Source organism: Topomyia yanbarensis, chromosome 3 (genome assembly GCF_030247195.1).
Source record: "Topomyia yanbarensis strain Yona2022 chromosome 3, ASM3024719v1, whole genome shotgun sequence".
Lineage (NCBI taxonomy): Eukaryota > Metazoa > Arthropoda > Insecta > Diptera > Culicidae > Topomyia > Topomyia yanbarensis.
This window is the reverse complement of record NC_080672.1, coordinates 321,770,327-321,795,451: the sequence shown is the minus strand read 5'-3', so window position 1 is coordinate 321,795,451 and position 25,125 is coordinate 321,770,327. Positions and strand designations below refer to the sequence as shown.

The 25,125-nt window shown below is 39.4% G+C and overlaps 2 protein-coding genes and 1 long non-coding RNA gene across 3 annotated transcripts in view; 1 reads left to right on the top strand and 2 right to left on the bottom strand.

Annotated features, from left to right (window-relative positions):
- Positions 1-11,204: 11,204 nt before the first annotated feature.
- On the bottom strand, positions 11,205-13,487 carry LOC131690885 (uncharacterized). The gene is made up of 4 exons (XR_009305646.1): positions 13,128-13,487; positions 12,685-13,068; positions 12,522-12,628; positions 11,205-12,461 (listed from the first exon to the last, which is right to left on the bottom strand). It is a non-coding gene; the product is annotated as an uncharacterized LOC131690885 (long non-coding RNA).
- A 320-nt stretch (positions 13,488-13,807) lies between these two features.
- On the top strand, positions 13,808-17,836 carry LOC131689053 (acetyl-coenzyme A transporter 1). Its single transcript, XM_058973813.1, has 4 exons — positions 13,808-13,993; positions 14,073-14,440; positions 15,690-16,865; positions 16,920-17,836. The coding sequence occupies exons 2-4, from the start codon at positions 14,207-14,209 to the stop codon at positions 17,100-17,102; spliced, it is 1,593 nt and encodes a 530-aa protein (XP_058829796.1). The 5' UTR covers positions 13,808-13,993; positions 14,073-14,206; the 3' UTR covers positions 17,103-17,836.
- LOC131689052 (probable ATP-dependent RNA helicase Dbp73D) overlaps positions 16,778-25,125 on the bottom strand; it is a 26,655-nt gene continuing 18,307 nt past the window's right edge. Inside the window, exon 7 of the mRNA XM_058973812.1 lies at positions 16,778-16,881. Within this exon, the coding sequence (XP_058829795.1) occupies positions 16,877-16,881 (5 nt within the window). The 3' untranslated portion in view covers positions 16,778-16,876. The remainder of the gene's footprint in view (positions 16,882-25,125) is intronic.

The window sequence follows — 25,125 nt, the reverse complement described above, 5'->3', positions numbered from 1 at the left end:
GCATACTATTTGAAATGCAGCTAATAATTACATGAAAGTCACATAAAAAATATATGAACCTATTCTAAAAAGTATGTGACATTCCAATGGAAAGTACCTGAACTTCACTTAACATGTACATGTAGTCGACACTGGTTTTAATTCGATTGGAACCAAAATCTTCCATGTGCGAAACATGTAACATTTACGTGAAAAATGTTATGGAAAATATTTATATGTTTTTACATGTGATAAGTAAGTGATAATTTGGTTGAGTGTAAGGCAGACTTATGATTTCCTGAGTGCATATAAGGAGAGTGACGACACTGTCAAAATTGGAACAATTATTATTTGTCAGTGTCATTCCAAACGAGTCAAATTCATGTATTTTGACAGGTCGTTTGTTCGTTTGGAATATCACTGACGGATAATCATGACAGTTGTCTTCACTCTCCTTACATACACTCTGATGATTTCTATACATATTACTTGTGGCGCAAAATCATGTGATAGATTTCAATAGTTTTTTTCCTCGGTGTAGGATTAGAAGCGGCAAAGTCAGCGTCAGAGCTGCCATTTATACAGATATATCTGTATTATACAGATTTTGAAGCGCAGTTACTGACCTGATACAGAATATAGATTTTCAATACACAATGCAGATTTAAACAGATTTTTAGTAATTTCAATTGAAATCGCTTTGGCGGACCCTCTCTGCAGCCGTGTTCATTATCAATAACCTATTCATCAATAAATTATTAACCCTTAAAGGCGCAAATCAATTTTTTTCAAATTTTCTGAAAATTGTCTCACAGTTTTAATACGTTACTATGAAAATTTTGAGATGGTTTTCGCAACGTTGTTTTAAAACAACATTGCGCATTTAAGGGTTCATCAATTGGGGATTGTTTTCCACCAAATGTTACATACGTCCATTTGAAAAGGTACTCGAGAAATATACAAAACCATCTCTAGGACGATTTTTCAGAAGGGCGTAAGAGCAAAATGTAAACAAACCGGTTTTATGCTTAATATTGAAGTTAATGCTATAAATTACCGTAAAAATTTAAAAAAAAATGTAATAAGCATTTTGGAACGCCTTACCAAGATTTTTTAAAAACGGCTTATTTTAACTTTATGGGATGTGGAATCGAGTTGTTGTTACGCCCTCTCTTTTTACTTTAATGATTCTGTCAATATAAACGAGGTATTATACATTAATTTGAATTAACAATACTCGTAATAGATCACTTCAACCTAACAATCTAATCAATTGAATAGATTAAAATATATATTACGTAATTAGTCTGAGATTAACATTGGAACGGCTTAGGCCATTATAATAGGTTAGTCTTCCATACGCCCTGCTTTATCGACCGTTTTTCATCTGCCAACATTCATGCGCCTCTCTATAACCGCCGTAAATTGAAAACGTAATGCTGTAAAGCCCGTCGTTTTCACTCTCGTGCGTGCTATTAACTATTTATTTTTAGAAGATATAAACAGGAAAGTATAAAATATTTTTGAATAGCATTTCGGAAATATGGATGTTTTACTCAGTAAGTATGTTTTATTTTAAATAAGGGAGCAACAAATTATGTTTATTATTTTCAGAAGCTGTGGATATGTTAGAAAGCGATTTGGAGGGACGCCTGTGTTCAGTACCAACAGCTGTTTGGTTCGAGGAGGTAGCTAGCTCATCGATGCAGTGCAGGAATCTTTCATTCGCAAATGTGCATACCTCAACACCTCTTCCAATGGATCTATCAATGTCTAGCTTTGAAGAGACTCCACTCGACTTATCGGTGAACAAGTATGAATCATTCCACACCTCCAATACGGAACCTCTGAATTTGGCATTGCCTGCAATACATGATGTTGGTATTTCCGATCGTGAGAACAACCTTATTTTTCCAAGTGATCGTGGGGCATTGAACCTTGTCAGCGATCGGCACGAAGCGAAAACAATGGAAGTTGGTGGGTCAGTTCTACGAGACAGAAGCAGCGTTTTAGGAACAAACTTACGGTTCTGCTTATCCCCACGGCGAAATGATTACTCTACACGCAATCCACTGATTCCTGTTATAGAGAATGGAGCATCGGGATCTCAACTACGTTTTTGTTTGTCTCCTCGACAAAAGACAGTCGGCCCACTGTCGAACGATCACGCTACGGACAGTATTAGTAGTCACTCGTTTCGTCGTCCGCTTTTTCCACCTTTGGCTTCAGGATCACAACTACTAGCAGACATTAAACATGGGAATATTGGCGAGAAGGCTGATAAAGAAACTAGAAGAAACCCATTGACAAAAACACACGAGTCGGAGAGCGACGATGAGGACGAAGATGAGGAAGAAGGCGACACAACGATTATCAACGAGTTTACGCTGTTCGAATATTTCGAACCGTATCGTAACCAGTCGGTTGTTGGTCACGAAGAAGACGACGGAATTGATAACGAGGAAACAGATTGTAAGTAGCTATGATTTACATTGAATTAATAATGATTTACACATTTTTAACAGTAATAGCCAGGAAACGTACATCTTCTGGAACAGCTTCAGTACCGTCTCAAAGAGAAACCAAATGTGGTGAAGGCAAAGAAAATATAAACTTACAAAGTACGGTGCCGGAAAATCGCTCACGAACTGAGTATGACGGAGGTTTGTATTTATAAGTTAGTATATTGTACACTGACATTAGCTGGACTGTGCCACTGAGCGTTCTTGTCATTTTATGTTTTTGCCTTTCTCATATAGAAAGGTTATTCAATTGGTCGGAATTTCGGTTTTACACCGAGCCCGCAGGGCCGAATCTCATACCATTCGACTCAGTTCATCGAATGAATGGAATGAAATAAAAATCATGTTATTCATTGAAACTTCTTCTTACGGGTTGCTGTTATGGATCCTCTTAGGTATTTCCTTCTTTTCTGGTTGCTGTTTCAAAAGCAAAAATCGCATTTCAAAATTTCATGTCGTAACTCTCTAATACGAGCATTTCACCGTTTTCAGACCTTTTGTGTTATCGTACAGTAATGTTTCGATTATATCACTATGCGTTTATATCAATACTCGTTTATATCACCCTCGATTATATCATGGTTTTATCTCGATTATATCACGCTTTTTGAAAAACAGACAAGGCACACTACGTTTTGATCCAATTAAGCCACATGTTGTGTCCTGGCACTTTTAGGATTTTTTTTACAATTGATTTGCTTATTTACATATAGGGTAATGAGCCTATTATTAGGTTTCGGACTGTTTCGTTAAGGGTTTATATGTGATGATGTCGGTCAAAAAGTCGAACTTTTTTATTCTTTTATCTTAAAGTTTAGATTCTTAAAAAAGTATCTGAAATTTTTATAGATCTTTAAGTAGTAGAAGCAAACTTTTAGCGCTGTTCATCTTGTTCCTTTAAGTGAAGACAGGGCGTGGCGTGAAACTTTAAACGTGAATAATCTCGAAATCATGTTTTACCAAGACGTTGTTGCAATGACTAGGATTGCCGAAATATTCTTCGACCGATTTCAATTTTAGTTTTAAATTCTTCGTAACTTATTTGCCGTGTCCTTAAGAGACCGTCGTTTGGTGTAGCAGGTAAACAAATCGACTTCTTTTTTAAATTGTTGATAACTAACAAGAAAATCTAACAAAATAATGAGAAAAACAAAATACGCCAGATATGGTAGGTATGCCTAGATATGCATTTTTTCTTGAATCTATGTGAATACTTTTCTTTCGAAAAGTCATTATTAACAATTAGTGATGGGACTATTTCTATGGATGTTGAAACAACGAGAACTGAATCGTAGTCTCTTCGAATACACTGATTTTAATAGTCAAGATATTTGTCCAAAACCTTAATGTGGCAAATTCCTTCAAGTTTAGTTTTGGGTGGTTCAACTATTTTAAGAAACGGTATGTGCTACGTAATGTGAAGCTGTGTGGGGAAAAACTATCCACTGATGCCAGACCGTTTTACCCAATGTGTTGAAGAAAGATGGCAGACCCTGCCCTAATCAACGGCATCAAATGGGTAGTGTGATTATATAAGCATGGCAAAAATAGGCTCATTACCCTACTTTGATTTATTCTTTTGACTAACTTGACCTTTTTATTACTTTTTGTTTATAGAAATACATGGGTTAATGCTTGAATGTACTTTTTTGGTTTGTTTTGAATATATCACGCTTCAAATATATCACGCTAAAATACAGACCGACCGTGATATAATCAAAACATTACTGTATTGGTAGTTATGAACGAAGCAAAGATGTTGATACGAATATATACGCACTCCATTGATTGTTGGTCGTGTAATTAATGAAATAGTGAGGCACTCCATAATAGGGTTAAAATAGCTTCTTTACCATATAAACGGACTGAACATTCGTTTAAATTTTTATTTTACTTTTACTAGCAAGAAACAAACAAATTTATTTGAAAATATTTACACTACTTATCTTGTTGTCACTTTTGCTACTTCTGTTGTTTGAAATTTATATCTAGCCGATGAAAAACCTATATATATATTATACCATAAATCTTTGCAGGTTTTCGAGTTCCAGGTTTCGAGGATATAAACATAGATGCAGAACGGAAAAAAGAATCTAAGAAGCTTAGGATACTGAACAAAACGAACAAAGAACGCGGGTTAGAGTACATCCGGGCAGATGGTACTAAAGTTCCAGCTCGTGCCATTCAATGTCCACGCCACTGCTCGAAACTTAAATGTGTAGAGAAATTCGATGATGAATTGCGAACGAAATTGTTGAGCAACTATTTACAGCTGACTTTGTCTGGCCAAAATCAGTTCCTCAGCAATCATATCGAAGTGACGTTTGCGTCGTACCATAGAGTAAGTATTGGTAAAACAGTAAATCTGTGCTAAAGTAGATGCTGAATTTCTAAGTGTGCTTTATACCAAATATAACTTCACTTTTGCATACAACACCACCCAGTTAAGCTCAGCCGGAAATGAACCGGAATTCTGGCTGGCTCCAGTTCGTATTCCAGCTCCAGTGACACAATCGATTCTAGTTAGAATCGGTTGTGTCACTGGAGCCGGAATACGAACTGGAATCAGCCAGAATTCCAGTTCATTTCCGGCTGAACAGGGCAGCCTACATTTCTCTGACTGCAGAAGACGAATCAAACAAACATAAAATAATAAAGCTATCGTTTTTCTAGGTACTGAATTCCAAACGGGTATATAGTCGGAAGTATTTCTTACCAGGTGCTGGTGGGAGAGTCCGTGTATGTCAGAAAATGTTTATGTCTACTTTTGACATTAAGGACAAAAAGTTGCGCTGCTTGGCCGCCAAGAAGGTGAATGGGATGGGCATTGCCGCTGACGAATATCGTAAAAAGAATAGCTCTAGAAAAGTAATAACGCCACAAGCTCGAAAGTATGTGGAAAATCATATTCTTTCGTTTCCTGCATACACATCCCACTACACACGAGAGAGTTCTTCTAAGCTGTATATTTCCAGCGATCTTAATATTACTAAGCTGTACGAAATGTATTTGAAACGATCAGAGAAGGACAACGAGCGACCGGTTTGTTTCAATACATATCGTTTAGTTTTCAAAGGCTTCAATATCGGCTTCAGAAAACCAAAAGCAGACACATGTTGTCAATGTGACAAGTTCAATGTATTGCTTAAAATAACAAAATGCGATCGAGAAAAGGAATCCTTGTTATGTGAACAGGACGATCACCAAAGAAAAGCTAAACTTATCTACGATTTGAAACGAACAGACATAGCCGAAGCCAAGCAAAATGTTGGCGTGTACACCGCTTCGTTTGATCTGCAGAAATGCCTGCCAACACCACACCTTATGTGTGGTCAAGCCTACTACAGTAGGCAGCTGTATACCCTAAATTTAACAGTATTCGAAACCTTTTGCGGCAGAAATGAGGCCCGCTGTTATCTGTGGGACGAATCGAAAGCGCGGAGAGGCGCCCAAGAGATCAGTTCTTGCTTGTTGCGTCATTTACGAGATGTGTTAAATAAGAACCACCAGCAGCTGCGTGTTATAAATCTATACTCAGATCGATGCAGCGGACAGAACTTGAATATAGTAATCTGTATGATGTTTTGTCTACTGACCGAGGAAAATTACCGATCTGGCAGGGATATAATAATCAAGCACAAATTTATGCTAAGTGGCCACAGTCACATGGAAGTTGACTCTGTCCACGCCGCCATTGAGAGGACTAAAAAACGTTGCTGCATAAATATCGAAACTCCAAGAGATTGGGCAGTATTTATAGCGCAAGTAAAGCGGAAAGTTCCCATAAAGGTTGTAGAATTAGAACAGCCCGACTTTCTTGCACTAAAAAAACTAGATTCAAGGTACAAAAAACCAAAGGTAAACTCAAACAATGAAGCTATAAAATTCAGAGAAATTTCCTTATTCGAATATCGCGCGTGTAATCCAGGTGTGGTGTATTACAAGCTTAGTGCAGATGATACAGAATATAAATGCTTCATTATGCTAGACCTGTCCATAGTGGACAAGGTTGATAGGCCATTTCCCATTATTCCACCAATCGAAACGCTGCCTATTCAACTGCCCCAGGAAAAGTTACAAGATTTAAAAAACCTTTTGCATTATATTTCGAACAAGTTATATTATGAAACTCTATTGAAAAACTTAGTGGCACCGAAGCAAGGAAGAAGAAAAAAGATAAATATTGAATATCATTTCGAAGCAGATATGGAAGAAGAATGGGCGGTAGAGTATTTGGAACCCATTAACACAAGTATGGAATAAACGTTCTTGTAAAAAAAATGCTTTGTTTTATATATTTTATTCATTCATTCCTCACAATTGATGAACAATTATAATGAATAGTTCACATTATCACTGACTTCGCAAGTACGATATATTTCAAAGCAGGTTTGTTATTTTCACTTCGATGTATGTGTTCGATTTTCTCCATGGCGCGTGCGATACACTTCTTGATTCACACCACATTCTAGCGAAATGATCCTAGCGATTCTTCATAGAAAAGCATTCCAATTAGCATTAGCGAATAACCAGCGTAATAACATCTCATACTGGCTGACTCTTTAGCTGCAACGCATTACAGATGTTGATCGACATAGGAGTCGATTCGTGGCTGGTTGGTTGTTACCAATTCTTCGATAACCACAATGAATTATAATTGTACACAGGATCATACCACTAGTTTAGAACTGACTATGGAGTCCTTCGAACCGAAACTTATGTTTTAGTCACCATTTCATTGGTAGTAAAACTATTTTTCAGCCATCTAGAAAATACAATTCTCTATAACATTTGACTATTTAACCTTTCTTCTTTTGTTTACCTGGAATAGTGTCAATCGCGTTCCTTTTTTGTTTACCCCGAATGAAGTCAATCCGGTTGGCTCCCCAAAACCATTGTGTTGAATTTTATACAGCACTGAATCCATTTTGAACATATATTTTCACAATTAGGGTTTTCGATTGATGGCACTGACACCGCGCCGGTGTTTTGCACTGGCACGGTGCCAATGGAACACTCCAATGCGAATCGAGTGCAGGCTTGAATGTGTGCGTGTAGTTATCCGAGCTGTCATTTAACAGCTGTTCTTCTTTTACCACATAAAATGTTAAGTTAAAAGAAGAAGTTATTATCAATTTATGTATTGTTTATGGAGCGAGAATGAATATTCTTCGAAAGAGAGCGGCTTATCGACTACTGTTGTAATTTAGCACCTCAGAAGCAAGTGTCCTAAAAGTCTGTTTTCGGAGTTAAAAGATAGCTGACGAGTTTATATTTACTGCATCATTCGAAATCCAGTTACTGTCGTCGTGAATTTCCTCCACATCATTAGTTGTTTGCCAATGAATATAAAATTGCTCGGCATTGGAAAATATCGATACAAGTGGATGAATGTGGGCGGCAATGAAGTGGTCACAATGATTCATTATAATACATTTTCTGCAACAATGAGATCCGTCTCGGTCGGTGGAGCGGAAAACCATACAGGATAATCTGTGTGTATCTGTGTATCGAAGAAAAAACTGGTTCTTTTCGGGATTGAATTCCTCGACCAGAAGTTACATTCACGGAAAGTTGGTTCCTTACGGATCTGAATTATATTACGCTGTCGATTTTCCTCAAAAGTTTTATTCAAAAATTCAAAACATGCTAGAATTAACTCGTTTGAGTGTTTGTTATATTGAATGATCCGGATATTGTTCCCATTAATTGTAATGAAACCGCACAAGTTATTACGGATTGACGTTTGAGGTATTAGTAATTGTCAGTACCATATGGGGTATTGGTCATTGTCTTGAATCGCGTCTTTTTAAGAAAAAATGAGCTAATTTGGAAATAGTTCAAAATGAACTAATGACTATTCAACATAAACTAATGAAAAATTTTAGAGTAATTTCAAATAAAAGAAAAAATATATCAAGGTCGATTATTTTTTTACCGTTATGTGTCCGACAGAGTACCTGGATACCTTTTCAGATTTCAATCCATGAAATTCCATTATTGTTACTCAAGTTGGAAGTGGATATTTGGCGAAAGGTTAACACCAAGCATAGCTTCTGCGGAAATGAAGTTGACTATGCGGCAAGCGGAAGTCTGGGGAAGGGCTCCCATCAGGTTTCACGTAGCAGGCCGATAAGTGTACCCGGGTACCCGCAAAATTGAAATACTCATACTTTTGTATTTTTTAACCGATTTGTACATTTTTTGATTTTTTGGATTCAGAAACTCATCTGTTCCAGTGCTGGGATGCTATTTGTGAATTTCAATGGAATACTGGCAATATGGATATCAAAAATCTTGGAATTCCATCAGCAGACTGCATCTCATGGTTGGGGATTCGACCGCGGAACGGACATTCCAGAGCAGTTTCCCATGATACCGTGACTGACCGTTCCGAGGACAAATTTTCATATGGTCCCGAAACGATAAACTTCTGAGACAATTTGCGGAATTTTGATACCCATATTGCCAGATTACAAGTTAAAATTCGCAAATCATATTCTAGAACTGGAACATTACACCGAACATTACATTACATATATGTCTACGCCGACGACATCGTGTTGGTCGCTATAGGAAGAATAATCCGGCGAACCCGTCGTAAACTTCAAGCCCCCTAAGCGTGGTGAGCCGATGGGCGTTATCAGTCAGTTTTAACATGGCACCCGCTAAAAGCGTGATTACACACCGCTGCAGCACAAACTACATTGCAACAGGGAGGCCGATCCTTCTGGTTGGGGCGGTAAGAACTACTTTCTTCTACAGACAGCCAACCAGATCCATCGGGAATGCACAGACATGGATCTGCCACCGATCGCTCGCTTACCCCGAGTTCGTGACCGGAACTGGCACGTCCGCGGACCCAACCTGGACACAAGTCTGCCTGCAGAACTGTGGGTCGCTGCTGGTAGTGAAGTCCGAGCCAAATATAACTGACTGATGGTATAGCAATCACGTGCGGATTTTCACCGACGGCTCCAAGATGAAGTCGGAATAGGAGTAAGCGTAATATAGAAAAGGCTCTCTTTCCGCTTACCGGCGTCATGTTCTGCTTTTTCAGCCAAAGTGTCAGCTATCGCACTCGCCATGGTCCAGAAACAGGAAGACACTCCCGTCGCCTTGTTGTTGGATTCTCTGGTAGTCATCTCCGCCATTGAGTCGCGGAAATCCCGCCACACCTTCATCCAGGCTATCGAGGCCAAGTATGATCCACTCACAACAATCTGCTGTGTCCGCTTGGTGGCCAGAGTGAAACACACCCGCCGACATCTCCCAACACTTGTTCCAGCCGCAGACAGTTATGGCAAGTTGACGTCAAGGATAGCTGAAACTTTCGTGTGTCATTCGCACAGTAATACTGGACACCGGAGAACAACAGTACTGTCGCGGCCGAGGTCGCGGCTCAGAGTTGGGCATACAAAAGTTTCCCATGCCCGCACCGTATCGCGTGTCCCTCCACCAATATGTATTACACGTTCGTCTTGGCGAGTGTTTTCTCCAACGAGAAACTGGCACCGACCCAGGTTTCATGCGCGGCACTCAATGTACCTTAATCATACCAATCTTTGAGCTCTATCAATATCGACAATAATATGGTACAACTTGCGATTGGCAAAATGAAGGCCTCGACAGGCCCAGATGGTATACTAACTACTATTTTTAAAAAATGCTCTGCCGGTCCAATTGAACCTCTTTGTTATCTTTTTCAACTGTTGCTAACAACCGGAGTATTTCCCAAACTCTGGAAATCCCCCTCCATGTTTCCAGTTCACAAAAAAGGTGATAAAAAGGAAGTCGACAACTACCGCGGTATTACAACGCTAAGCGCAGTTCCTAAGCTGTTTGAAATGACTGCTGGAACCCATCTTCATCCACTGCAAACAGTATATCTCCGAGACTCAGCATGGATTTATGCCGAAAAGTTCAACATCTACGAATCTTCTGTCGTTCACAACATATGTGACAGATGCCATGTCTGACGGCCTTCAAACTAACGTTATTTACACGGACCTTTTAGCTGCATTTGAAAAGATTTATAAGCTATTGCAGTGGCAAAATTGGATAGACTTGGCTTTGGTACTAATATTCTCCGCTGGATGCAATCGTATTTCCGTAATCGTCGTCTGGCAGTCAAGATAGGTGATTGTGTATCCGAAGAGTTCTTCGCTTCATCTGGCATTCCGCAAGGCAGCCATCTCGATCCATTGATTTTTCTTCTGTATTTCAACGACGTCAACTTTCGTTTAGTAGGACCACGGTTGTCTTTCGCTGACGACTTCAATCCTTCACAGAATCCGGAATACTGATGCAGCTTTCCTTCAACGCCAACTGGTAAGCTTAGCGGAATGGTGCGAAATCAACCGGATGATCCTAAATCCCAAGAAATGCACGGTCATTACGTTCTTCAGGAAAAAAACGCCAATTCGTTTCGAATACTGTCTAGCAGAATCCACGATTGACAGAGCGAATTGTGTCAAAGATTTTGGAGTTTTTCTCGATGAACAGCTGACGTTTAAGCAGCATATCACCTATATTGTCGCAAAGGCATCACGCTGCTTGGGGTTCATTATCGTCCTCGTTCTCTTCGCAATAATATATTCCTCAGATTACCTCTTCGCTGGACTAACTATGGAGTTAACGGTGCCATCATTGGTTTGCAGCGGACTTTCAACAGAGTGTCATCCGAGTAAATTAAGGGCCAGATGACTAATTTCAAATTACTTTATTTGTCCTGTTCACTTTTCAATTAATAGAAAATTGGATGTATTCTTCACATAATCAAATAATAATCCCATAGCATAACATGTTGCCCAACCAGCCTTCCACCTACTCTTCGTACGCCAGAATATAATTTTAAGGGTTTGCCTTTTGACCTTGTCGAACGAAATCGAAACACTCTATTCACGTTCACTGCTTAAACTCCATTAGATATTATCAGTAACTTTTCCTGTTCTGCTTCTGAACCAAACCATGAATTCTTTCCGAAGGTTCTGAACCAACAGTATTCCACTATTTACTAGATGCATTCCATGAATGCTACTCATCAAGCAGTGGTGTCACTCCCGGCAAATTGGTTCCTTGCGACTCGAGTCGGTTATGCAGAGGATCTAGAACATCGACCATTAGAATTCCAAGCCACTTTCGCAACATTTTACTCCTGTGTATGTATCGGTTCGTTAGTGATTTCTGCCACCACGAACTGTACCAAGTATACCAACATGTAGCGCGAATGCCGGAAGAAAAGCTAAAAGAGAACTTGGAGGAGGTCACACTCAAAGATCTGATGGAAGAGGTGTGGAAAACAACCAATCAAATACGTAAATACATAATATATTTCGTTCCAAATAAAATAAGACATACACATATGTAAAGTTGTTACAGCATCATTTCCCAATCACCATATCAAACGGCTAGTCGAGCAAATCCGCCGTCAAAGCTCTCGGCTTTGGATCGTACTTGAGACATCGCTGCAGCATTTCGAGCGAAGTCGGCGGATAATAACTGGGCAACGTCGGAAAATCAATAGTCGTGTTGGGTTTGTTGATAACATTTACCTTGTAGTTGTTCTTGATGTGGGCAAATGGAGTCCTCTTATACAGCAGTAAATACAGTATGCACCCCAGTGATCAGATTCTCCGTGCAAGTGTCAATCAGAGCTTCCGGGCTGATATAGTTGAATATGCCCGCTTGGGAAAACTTCATAATACTGGTGGAGTCGAAGGAGATATTGCTGGCGATGCCAAAGTCAATCAGGTTGCCATCAGAAAGTTAGCCGGTTTGAGATTCAGATGGATGACACTGTGCTCGTGAATGTAGTGCACACACTGCACTATCTGGTACCAAATATGCATGACCGTGTACAGCGGGATATCCTTGCGGTAGCTTTGCAGGATTTTGTGCAGATAATTATCACCCTTTTCCATTACCAGGTTTAGTTGGTTAGACTCCGGAACATGACAACTAAAAGTTCATCGTTTCGATTAGATTACATGTAACTGTTTTTATTCTATAAATACTCACTAGTCATACAGCGCTACTACATTTTCATTCCCTTGCAATTTCGCCAACAGTTTCGTTCCGTTTAAGTAGCCTTCTACTATGCTGGAATCGCCTTCGAGCTTCACCAACTGAAAACAATGGGTTTGAGATATTTTCTTGAAATTATTCCTTCCCAAACACCTACCTTCAACGCTCATTCAACGCCCGTCCCCATTTGTTTGGCCGAAAACTAAACTGGAGCCACCGGAACCGAGCTTTTCAGAACCTGGTAATCCTTCTCGTTGATAGTGATAACGGGCGACGGTTTCGTCTTGTTCGACGGTTCCCTTTTTTGGTTCACACTGAACTGCTTCTTTACGTAGAGGTGGTGGCGGCTCTGGAGATGATCGCCGCTTCGGAACCGCTATTTTGGGGAAATTCCAGCCTTCGGTTGTAATCCACGTCCGGGAAACGGGAGCCACTAATCAATAAAACGCATACCTCTAGTTGACAGAATTGAAGTCTAAAGCCTGCAAACCAATGAGCACCAAATACGATTCCGACAGAAGGGTACTATCCCTGTCGTTTTCTGTAATTATAACAAATAACATTATTTAAAATAAATAAAACCAAGTTATATTCATTTACCTGCGATAACCGGTTTGTTTACCCATCCATTTTGAACATTGCTTTGACGTTTGCGTGATTGGTGTTGGTCTGTGTTGGTGAGTGCACTGGCTCCACCGACAATTTTTTCGGTGCCAAATCTCTGCCCCGAAATTGCACTGGAATTGCACTTTTTTATTGCAGTTCCAATCAATGGAACATGGTGTCGGCGTTTTGACAACACTTCTGCAAGAAAAGTGCAATTTCAGTGCAGAAAACTCCACCAGTTCCTTCAATCGAAAACTCTAAATATAATAAAACGCCGTTAAACCACACTAAAATGAAAACAAGACTTATGTATTGGGCCGCAAGAGCGTTTGTGTTTTATTTAGAGGCTGCTGTCAAAAGCCTCATCAGCATAATATGATTGTCAAAGGTCGGTAAAGAAGGCCGCATAATCGTGAAACATCTCAAAAGGACGCAATACACATTTTTGCGCTTTATGGAAGAAAAACATTATTTTTATTGGAAATGCAAGCTTAAAATGATGCATTCATTAATCGTGTTTATTTTAATCTATAGATTAGATATCCAGCTTTCATAGCAACAAATTGAGAATTAAAAAATTTCGAAAATTTTCAATGTCGATTTTCTCGAAAGCAAGCAACTGTACTAACGCCCTTCTGAAAAATCGTCCTAGATCTGGTGGGAAAGTAAACAAATTTTGCAGACGTCAAAACCAACTTTTGCTCGGCATTTTCTTCAGTCCGGCCAGGAATTTCTGGCTGTTGGTTTCATATATATAAGATAGAATAGTTTCTTTATTTTAAATAACGCTGTAAAACAACCGACGGGTAGTTAAACATTCCAGCAAGTGTTTTTTTAAATTATTCCCTTTTTACAGGAAGGTAAGAGAATTATTGATTCTAATCAATGTCACCTCAAAACTTAGCATCCAAACATCGCACGCCACCAATTTCTTTTCAGTGACGTGTACTTTCGCGTGTAGCTGTAAAACGGCATACTTATACATAAAATCGTGTTTTTTGTGAATGATTTGGCGTTAGTTGAACCGACGGAGTGATCACCGTGCAATATTGTTTTATCTCATCCGGCGAGCGATGAGCGTACGCAAAAGACAAGACCAACGTCCGGATCAAGTCCAGCTGTTGACGCCTGTGTCCGCCATCACCGGTGACCACGATGAGGACAAACATGAATCCAGCGACCTGCGAGGGGATTGGAGCAACATAGCGATTCTGTTTTTCCTATACCTGTTGCAAGGTATTCCTATCGGATTGGCCGCAGCAATTCCGATGCTGTTACAGAATCGTGGCGCCAGCTACAAGCAGCAGGTATGTGGGGACCTTTAGTCTATCTATACTCTAACATCAGTTTCGTAAAAATTAAATCTTCAGTATTTTTAATACAATTTTATAACAAACCACAGACTGAAAGGTCATTTGAATCGTAAATAGTTTCTATCTAATCTGCTTTGTCACAACAAAGGTTAGACTTATAAGATAAGAATGATGGAGTGGTAATTAAACATAACTGCACGATGGCACATAGTATCTTCCGATTCTTTAGGTTCGAAGAAGATCGGTATATTGAATTGTGATTGTTTGATTTTCCCATATAGGCATCCCATCACATTAGAAGCATGACATACCTCAGGAAAAAATAATTGAAAATAAAGATCCTTATTAACGAGCGGTCTTTTATTTGTGCTTCCTGCCACATGCGTCTTAGTGCGCAATCATATGGTATTTTCGTTTTTTTACAGTGCACTACACCAGTATTAGTCGGTGCTAATACTCGTTCAAACTTGGGTGTACTCAGTCTATCTCTTTTTGTGTACTACGCGGGCTCAAATTTTGCCAAGGGACTGTACTGCCTAAAATCGTGTCAGTCCCACGTAGATAAAGAATTCCAAAGAGCATGGGACTGACTTACGATTATGGGCAGTGTAAGTTCAAGGGTTTGCTTCAACTTTGATTTGAAAAAATTCGGTACCTACGGGACCATTAATAAATTACGTAATGCTTTTAGGGGAGGTGGTACGAGAAATGATCATGTTATGACATATGGGGGACTAGAACCTAGAACCTTACGTAAAATGTTTTTACTGAAGAAAAAAATAGAGAATTTGTTACGTAATAGGTTAGGGAAGGATAGATAAATTTGTGACAATTTGTTACATGGGGAAGGGAGAGTCAATTTTAAACGATTATTGCGTTACGTAATTTATGAATGGTACCTAAAATGTATAGTGAATCAACAATTCATCAAATCTTATAGGATAAATTAAAGTACGTTTGCTTTCCTTCATCCATTGCCAAGGGTGGGTACTTTTAGATTACAAATCTAGCGATTGAACAGTGAAGCGTCTATTTTTGAATAAATATCTATAAATAAGAAATACTGTCTATAACCGCATTTTAGTTCCATGTAGATGGGGGATCCCACAGAACATCAGACAACTATGCGATTATAGGCAATATATGGAGTTAAGTTCCGTTACGTGGTTACGCGTAGTACAACAGATCTCTTGCCCGGGGCGATGTGTGTTACCAATCATTAACATTTTCGTTTTTCTTACAGGCCGAGTTTAGTTTCGCCCATTGGCCGTTCAGCATGAAGCTGCTATGGGCCCCAATCGTAGATTCGCTGTACTGGAACCGCTTCGGCCGGCGCAAATCATGGCTGATACCGACCCAGTATCTGATTGGCATTTTTATGCTCATTCTGTCTATGCATGTGAACCGCTGGCTCGGTAATAGTTCTGAGGATGCCACGCTTGCACCAAACATACCGATACTGACCGGAATATTTTTTGCGTTGAATTTCCTCGCCGCAACACAGGACATTGCCGTGGATGGCTGGGCGCTGACGATGCTGAAGCGGTGTAATGTGGGTCATGCTTCGACGTGTAACAGTGTCGGTCAGACGGCAGGATATTTCCTGGGCTATGTTGCGTTTATGGCCCTAGAGTCTGCCGAGTTTTGCAATAGCTACTTACGAGCGGAAGCTTCGGATGAAGGCCTGGTGACGCTTCCTGGGTTCCTTTGGTTTTGGGGTTTGGTGTTTCTGGCTACCACAACACTTGTAGCACTGTTGAAACGCGAATCCCTTCCCAGCATAGATCGAGGGCACGACGAACATTTAGAGCTGGATATAAAACAAACCTATCGGCTACTGCTCAACATTATCAAAATGAAACCTATATTGATTTTGACGGCCATTCTTTTAACCGTAAAAATAGGATTCGCTGCTTGTGATGCCGTTAGCTCTTTGAAGCTTATCGACGCTGGTGTTCCGAAGGATAAACTAGCTTTGCTAGTCGTACCACTAGTCCCACTGCAAATAATACTTCCACTGGTGATTAGTAAATACACTACAGGACCACGCCCTATGGAGGTATACCTGAAAGCCATTCCGTATCGGATAGCTCTAACAATCGTCGCTGCTGCCGTTGTGTGGTTCACTCCAGCTTTAATACACAATAACCACGTTCCTTACCACTACTATTTGATACTGTTGACCAACTATGGATTGTACCAGATAGCTCTCTATAGCATGTTCGTTGCGGTGATGGCATTTTTCGCCCGAATCAGCGATCCAGCGGTTGGAGGTACATATATGACGCTGCTCAATACGCTAAGCAATCTTGGCGGCAACTGGCCAACTACGGTTGTACTGTGGATGGTGGACGTGCTCACCTGGAAGCGCTGCTCGAATGCAACAGACAACACGTGCTCTAGCACCACACAACAGGAGGTAAGAAATCATCAATCTATAAAATCCACACAGAATATTAACCATTTTTTGTAGATATGTACAGACGGAGGTGGAAAATGTGAAATTCAGATCGACGGATACTACATTGAGGTTGCCATCTGCTTAGTGTATGGAATTATTTGGTATCAATGGGGTAAGCATAAAATACGCTACCTACAGAGTTTGCCTCTGAATGCTTGGCGGGTGGTGCATCGGCAGCGGGAGCATACGAGTTAGCAATTATTGCAGTTGATATAGACAAACGATTGCCTGAGGAAAAACCACCGACAACGGCGTGATTGAGTGATATATTATTTTCGTTTTAGTGCAAATTCTTCGTTAGAGTAATTTTGTTTTATCTAGTTTATTTAGTGGGAGACGTGGGAAATCAGTGGTTCATAAATATATACACACAATACAATGAGCAGCTAATTGATCTGATAATTGGCCAATGATTACAAAATGTCTTCGAATGATACAGCAAAGCAAACTGATTTTCGATGTTCTCACATTTTAGACAAGCACATTGCACATAGCACATCTTGTTTTAACGATGCCTTTACGAAGCTGTGAGACTGATGAAACTACTGCTCACTGGAATCTAGTTAGTATACGCGGGATTCAAAAATCGCTGGTAAAATAAATCTTCGTATAGGTTTATCCGTTTTAACAGGCATCATTTGAGCATTCTTTAGGATCTGTTTTACGGGTTTTGTGTAGCATACTTTCGTACAGAGTTTTGTTTATAAACACTAGTGTGAATTATTTTTTAAGATATATGTAGAATTATAAGACCACGACACAAACTCTGTCTACAAATTCCTATTATAACAAATTATTCCATCGGTTATAAGGCAACTTTACGCGCAAATTACTTTGCCTCGGAAATATAGCGTAGCTATATAAGTCATTGATCATTGTAATAATTATTTGTTTCATTTGAATCGACGAAATAAATTACCATACATTTATATACACGAAATTTCTAAGAAAGAAAACGTTTTCAGCTTCTTTGCTTAACAAAGAAGCCACCTAGCTAAAATCAGCCCAACCAGGCCATTTGCGCTTCTTCGCCTCACAACAATGCCACGTGTTTCTTTATCCAGAACAAAGCTGTATCATAGGCAACTTAAGTCACCACACGACGCGGTTATTCATGAAGCTCGGGTGATCTATCGCGGTGCGATGGTACCTCGCCAGCTGTATCCCAAATCCCAAACCCATTAGGCAGGATTTTCATAAATTTTTATTTCATGTCCCCAGCATTTTAAAAAGTGCTCTTGGGTGTGATAATGTGTTTCGGCTTTTTAGAGCAGGCTCGATTACAAGACATTATACGATACTCGCTCACCCCCCAATGCTTATTGCAGCGTAAACATTATCGAGCCAAGATGTTTCCATGTTTCCACATATTTTCCTTATGTGTCTATTATCACCCTACATATTTGAAACTGTTGGTAACAGCAGCGTTTGCCTTTTTTCGACGCATTGGGTCAAATGGTAGGACGACAATTGGGGCACTCTATCCTAATAAAATAAAAAATAAAATTGTTGCGTCAGCTTTATGTATACATTTTTAGTAAAGTGTATCGTTACACTGTTATACAGAGTAACTTCGTTTTACTATAAAATGTATCGAAACAATTTACGTGTTGTATGACACTAACAAAACGATATAATCTAGGCTTAAAAACATCGACCGAATATAGAGCTGGTCTCAGTTAAAGTTTATACCTAAAACCATCAACACCTCTCTTTTTATTTTATTCGCCGAAACAACTTTATACCATTTCCACCTTCTCCACGTGTTACCTCTACTTTGACATATATAAAAGTTGGCGACGAGGAAAAGTGAAACTGAAAAATCGCGTGCTTTTGAAGGAAGTGCTAGTTACTCTGCGTTCATCGGAAAGCATCCCGGGAGCGGAACGCGTTGGTTCAGAACGGTTGGAAGTGCGAGATAGTTACGGCTATTATCTACATCTACATCTAACTGTTCCGTCCGGATTTTTGTTCGGATCGGCAAATCATTTATTATTCCCCAAGAGGGTGACGTGACGTCATATTTTCGTAGCCAACATAACAACTTTGCTTGTAACAAAATGAACGCAATTAATTCCAAATACGAACGCGGAGCATTTTAGTTTACATCACATCAGTTAAAGTGTTCATTGTTTTCTATTGTTTACTGCTACTATTGTTTGTTGATGACATTTTAAGCGATTTTGACGTTGTCAAACTGACCCCCATCGATCGGTGGAAAAACGATGTTGCCTATTGTCAAACTCTGTATGTAGAGATAGGGATGCCAGTTACCTGTTATTCCCACATACTTGTTGGAAACGTCGTGGTACTAGCTCATCGTACGCAACTGCGGGTGCCCAAGGAGAACGTTAAAACAACGCTACCGAATGTGGTTATTTCCACATCGACAAAAGGTCTAACGATGGCACCAGAGCAAGACGACAGCGACACGGACTTCAGGGGATTCTCTGCGAAATTAGACAGAGGAGTAAAAAGAAGCATCGAAGAACTCACAACTTCGACGATCGAAAAGGATTAGGACAAAGAAGATGTACAATGATTTCATCTACTCAGAATAATTGCTAAGAAGAGAAAATTTGGAAATAAGTGCTTAATTTAATCTTAATGGCATGTTCAGGAGCGTTTTATTTTGTATAGGATTTTCAAAGTAGAACTGGAACTGATACATTCACATCCCCAGCAGAGCGTTTTGTTTTATAATTTCGAACAGTTTTGTTTTAAAATTTAAAACTGTTATACGACGCCGTTCTATTTGTTACTGATTTTCACGTTTAAAACTGTGTTTTAAATACATGTGGCCTGCGTTAAGCCAAACCGAGCTAAGCGCCATAATTTTTTTCGTGTATTTTTCGTACCAAAATTAATTTTTCGATAACTTATCATTTACATAGAAAGTTAAAGAACACTGGCTTGCTTTCGTTTGCTATTTGGGTTCCCAAAACATAACAGATATTAGAGTTCCTGTGCTACATTGGATGCTGGAGCGATTTTAGATAAAGTACCTCAAAATGGCGCTTGGTCCTCTTTGGCTTAACACAGGCCATGTACATGTTTTCAGCACAGACACTTAGACCCGATAGACTGGGAAAAAATAAATTTGAATGCAGTAAGGCTCAAGGCATGGCGAGACATGAATTTTAAACTGAATAAAACATCCGCTAAAACTGCTGCTGGGGACAGCAAGTTTTAGTTTTAAAATTTTCAGTTTTATATTATAGAACTGTCAAAATTATGAATCTAAAACTGAAACACTCCTGAACATGCTCTAAGGTTACAAACACAAAAATATCAAATAAGCAAAATCAAATGAATTATAATGTTGATTTATGTCAATTTCAGATTACCTAAGAAAAGAAAAATGCTATTGTAATGTTTAGCTTTCGAATTGTAATTATCCTATTAATTCTGCTCTTAAAGGAGAAAGAGCTGTTGCATCAGCCTTATGTATTCATTTTTAGTACGTTGTATCGTTACACTGTTATACAGAGTAACTTCGTTTTGCTATAAAATGTATCGAAACAATTTACGTGTTGTATGACACTAACAAAACGATATAATCTAGGCTTAAAAACATCGACCGAATATAGAGCTGGACTCAGTTAAAGTTTATACCTAAAACCATCAACACCTCTCTTTTTATTTTGTTCACCGAAAAAACTTTATACCATTTCCACCTTCTCCACGTGTTACCTCCACTTTGACATATATAAAAAATGTAACTCGAAAGAGGTTTGTTGAACCTATACTGCGGTAAATTTCACCAATTCAGTCATTAAATGAAGAATGAAATACCTATTTTATCTCAAAAACCGATGGAGCTCATCGTTCTAGCCAGCTAACTCTAAGAACTGCAGTTTTGATAAACAGAGCAATAAAAATCTCCAATTACAGAATTCATTAAACGAGACATCGTTGCAATAACAGTGGAGACACCGATGGCTAGGGAAAAGCAGATTGTGATCGGGCCCTATTCTCACAGTCACGTCACTTAGTGACTAGAGGGAAATCTTGTTCTAGTCACTAGGTGACGTGACTGTGAGAATAGAGCCCCGTATCTGGTTACTTCCCTGGCGATGCGGATACAGCGCCATCTTCTGAAATCGATGCCCTCATAAAGTAGTGCAGAAGCATAAACAAGCCCTTTATCATTGGATGGCATCACATCACACAATATGGGGTAGCACGGATATAAATACCAGAGGTAAGTACCTACTAGAACACATTTCGTCGAATGATGTCAATGTATGTAACAAGGGAGTTAGGAGCGAAGTACTGAACCTCACGTTATGCAGCGCTCAAATAACGGAAAAGATAAAGAGTTGGCACGTTTCTGACGAACCTAGTCTGTCGGATCACAGACACATAATAGGTCTGTTCCAGTACCAGAAGAAACTCGAAGTACTCCGGAGAAAATCGTTCCTGTACTCTCTTCTTCTCTTTTTTCTTCTGGTGGCAAACCGGAGAAAAAAGAAGCAAAGATTTTTTGCTCCTGTTTACTCCGGAGTGACTTCCGTGTACTGGAACAAACCTAATGTTCGCCATAGAAGCCAATAAACTCATAGTGCAAAAACAGGGAAATAAGGAAAACAAATTGATGTGTATTCCGCTCGCACCTGGAACAGTCGAAAAGAACGGAAAATATGATACAATCTTCAGCAGATCTGAATAATGCGGCAAACGACCTACAAAAGAGGATCATAACCGCCTATAATGACAGTTGCCCTCTTGTAACGGGGGCTGTTTTTCGTGATGTTCCTTGGAGGAACGAAAATCTAGCAACACTTAGTAAGGTAGCTAGGCGCCTGCCCAATAAATTGAAGATTACTGGTAACTGGTCAAACTACAGGACCGCTTTTACCAAATACAACGCTGAGCTGAGAAAAACTAAAAAAACTATCAATGCGCAAGCTTTGTGAAAACATCGGAGACTTTCCAAGGGCAGTTCGCCTTCAAAAAGCCTCATCAAAGGATCACACAAATGGCCTAGGGCAAGTGAAAAAAGGCGATAGTTCTCTCGCTATTGACAATAGTGAAACATTCGATGTTCTAATGAACCTCCACTTTCCTGAGTCGGTTGCGAAAGACGAGAATTCAACAGGTGAGGTTTGTGATGGATTGTGATTGTGATGGCATCACAGAAACTGGCCTGTCAGATTCATCTCTAATTAAATGGGCTATCAACACCTTCGAACCCTACAAGTCCCCCGGCCCTTATAACATTCTTCCAACATTTCTATAAAAATGTACTGAACATCCCGAAATCCAGGGGTGGAATTATGTATGGTGATAAGTGACTGTCACCAGCCGGTGACTGCTAGGTGATCACCAAAAAAATTGTAATTATGTATGGTGATCACTTTCAGTGTCACCATTAAAAGTGACTAGGCTAACTTCGCTCACTTAATATTTCTCACTTTTGTTATTAATTAAAACGTCATTCGATTTGTTTGGTTCCATGATAAACAAAATATAAGCAGCAGTGTACGAATTGGCCACGGGAACCGAAGTTAAACTCCGAAATATGGGAAACCGAATCTTTCCAGGCACGGATGGTAGGTACCCTTTTATGTAACGAAATTATTCGTTCCTACGCTTTCTATTAATCATTTTAAGGTACAAGCGGTGGCTTATACAAACGAGACCAACTACTGTGGTAACGAACAGTACCGTTAAAAATATCGAACACAACGGTCTCCTCACAACAACGGTGGCACTCATACCGTACCAGTACAGCCCCTACTACGTCCGAAATCGCAATTGCATATATCGTATAGCCGTACGATACTGTACCAACCAATGCCATTGATGAAGTGGATAGTCGGGTTAAAATGCCATCAGTAGCAGTTGATATAATACGAAACTTTACTATTCCGGTCTAATTAGTCGTCAAGTCTGAAAAATTGTGATTGTTAACTTCTAAATACAACCGGTATTTTGAAGACGCTGTAATCTGCCGCGACAGCACATGCGGATAAATTGATTTAGCCTGAAGAATGGAACAAGCTTGCTGGATTCTGGAGATTGTAGGTAACATTCAAAATCAGAGAACCGACATAGGTAAAATTCTACAGGAATCTGTGGGTAGTACACAAAGTTATTCGGTTATATGAAGAAACGTTTTTCATGGCAAATATATTTTTCGATGATACGCAAGACGAAACTGAATTTAGAAAAATTCGTTGGTATAGGAGACATTTGAGGGATCGGTCTAACCTGCTCGACCTACCGGAGGAACAGTAAGTAGTGTTGCATATTCTTTAAATTCTCCGACACTATCGCAACGTTTGCTATTTTAGCTTTCTACAGCGCTATCGCGTGAGCAAAGATGTTTTCGTGTATTTACTACGTGAACTTAAGTTTACAACTGGATACAAGTGCACGTTCATTCCACATATTCTCCAACTTGCTATTACACTTCAGCTCTTAGGTGGAGGCGCGTACCAGTGGCAAGTGGGGACCAATTTCATATCTCCTGTGGCCCAATGCACTGTGTTTAAAAAAAAAAATGGAAGAATCACTTTGCCGTCGCTGGATACAATTCAAATTTAGTGGTAGAACACAGGAATATTTTATGCCAAACTGCAACATTCCTGGTGGTAAGTCTTGTAATCTAGGAATAACAAAGTAAGCCAGCGCCAATATATTCTATCTTATCATTACAGTGATTTGATGTATAGACGGAACACTCATCACGTGTCTGCGTCCTCCACAAGATTAATACATGTTCTATAATAAGAATGGAAAACACAACATTAGTGCAATGGTTGTAAGCAGTTCGAAAATAAATATTTGCCATTGTTTCTTGATTTATACATTGTATTTTTAATACACGTTTTAATCATTTAGATATGCAACGAGAAATACGAAATCCTAGCAATAAATGCTAAGTATGGTGGCTGTGCACACGATAGTTTTGTATGGCACCAGAGCAGAGAACATGATCTGTTGGAAAAACTACGATAGCGGCAGAAGAAACTTTTGGTTCGTGTGAATATTTTTGTCGTTTTCTTTGAAATTCGATATTCAGAACAAATATGAAATATTGTAGAATTAGATGCTACACAGCATACAAAGCAACGGGTTTCGATTCGTTAAGGGGGTATAAAAGTTTTCTTTTTCCAAAAATATCGATTTCTTTCTGTTTACATATATTGGAATATTAACATTGCTAAATTTTTAAAAACCCTCTTCCTGAAGTTTGAAAAATAAATAAATTTTGGTTTAAACATTTTAATTGTGTTTTTCTCGAAACCATGTTTTAAAAGTCAGAACCATCTCGTTCAGAAAATTCCCTTAAATACATAGGGTTCGCTCAAACTTTGAAAACTTTTTTCCGAGGCCCACAGAGCCGAGTCTCATACACCAATCGACTCAGTTCGACAAATTGGGACAATGTATGTGTGTGTCTGTATGTGTGTGAGTGTGTGTCTGCATTGTGTTGTTTTATGGGGCTTTAACCTCGATGGGTCATTCGCCCTTAAAAATTCGTGTTAAATTTCAACTGTCTTAATTCGATCTTATTTTGTTGCCATGGTTGATTATGTGCGAATTGGACCCGCGTGGGATGCCATAGGGTCCCGTTGCTAGTGCTAATAAGGTGCTGATGGAAGATTGTTGCGGCTTCGGGCAGCTTCACTATCCCGGGGGGTGTGGCGGAGGCTCAATGTGACCATTTGTAGCTTTTTTTATTTTTGGATATGTTGTTTACGTTCTGAGATATGGTTGATTTTGTCAAAATACGACATGTTTAGGCATAGATCTTTGAAGCAAAGCAATCTAGTCACGTTATATGCATACACCCTTAATATCTTGTTTACAACGAATACGAGATTCGTTCCAAAGTGGTTTGTATTTCCGGTTTCGACAGCAAAATCAATAGGGATTATTATTCGTTTGAATCGCTTTCGAACGAATCTCGCATTCGTCGTAAACAAGAACGAGGGTGATTATTAGAAAGCTTAAAAAATACCTTTCTAACAAGCTCGTATAAATCCGTTCACAAACGGCGGTGATATTAAACATTTTCTATTCTCATTACTCACTTACCAATTTTAAATAACTAAAAATGAGATTGTTACATAAAGAATATTGCCTTACTGGTGTTTTAGGGGCAAAACTCAACCGATTTTGAATATCGGGGTATTAGGAATCATAATATATTGGCTCAAATGGCACGTTCCCCGTATGTAGTGGAGCATTTGTGCCTTGCCGTGTC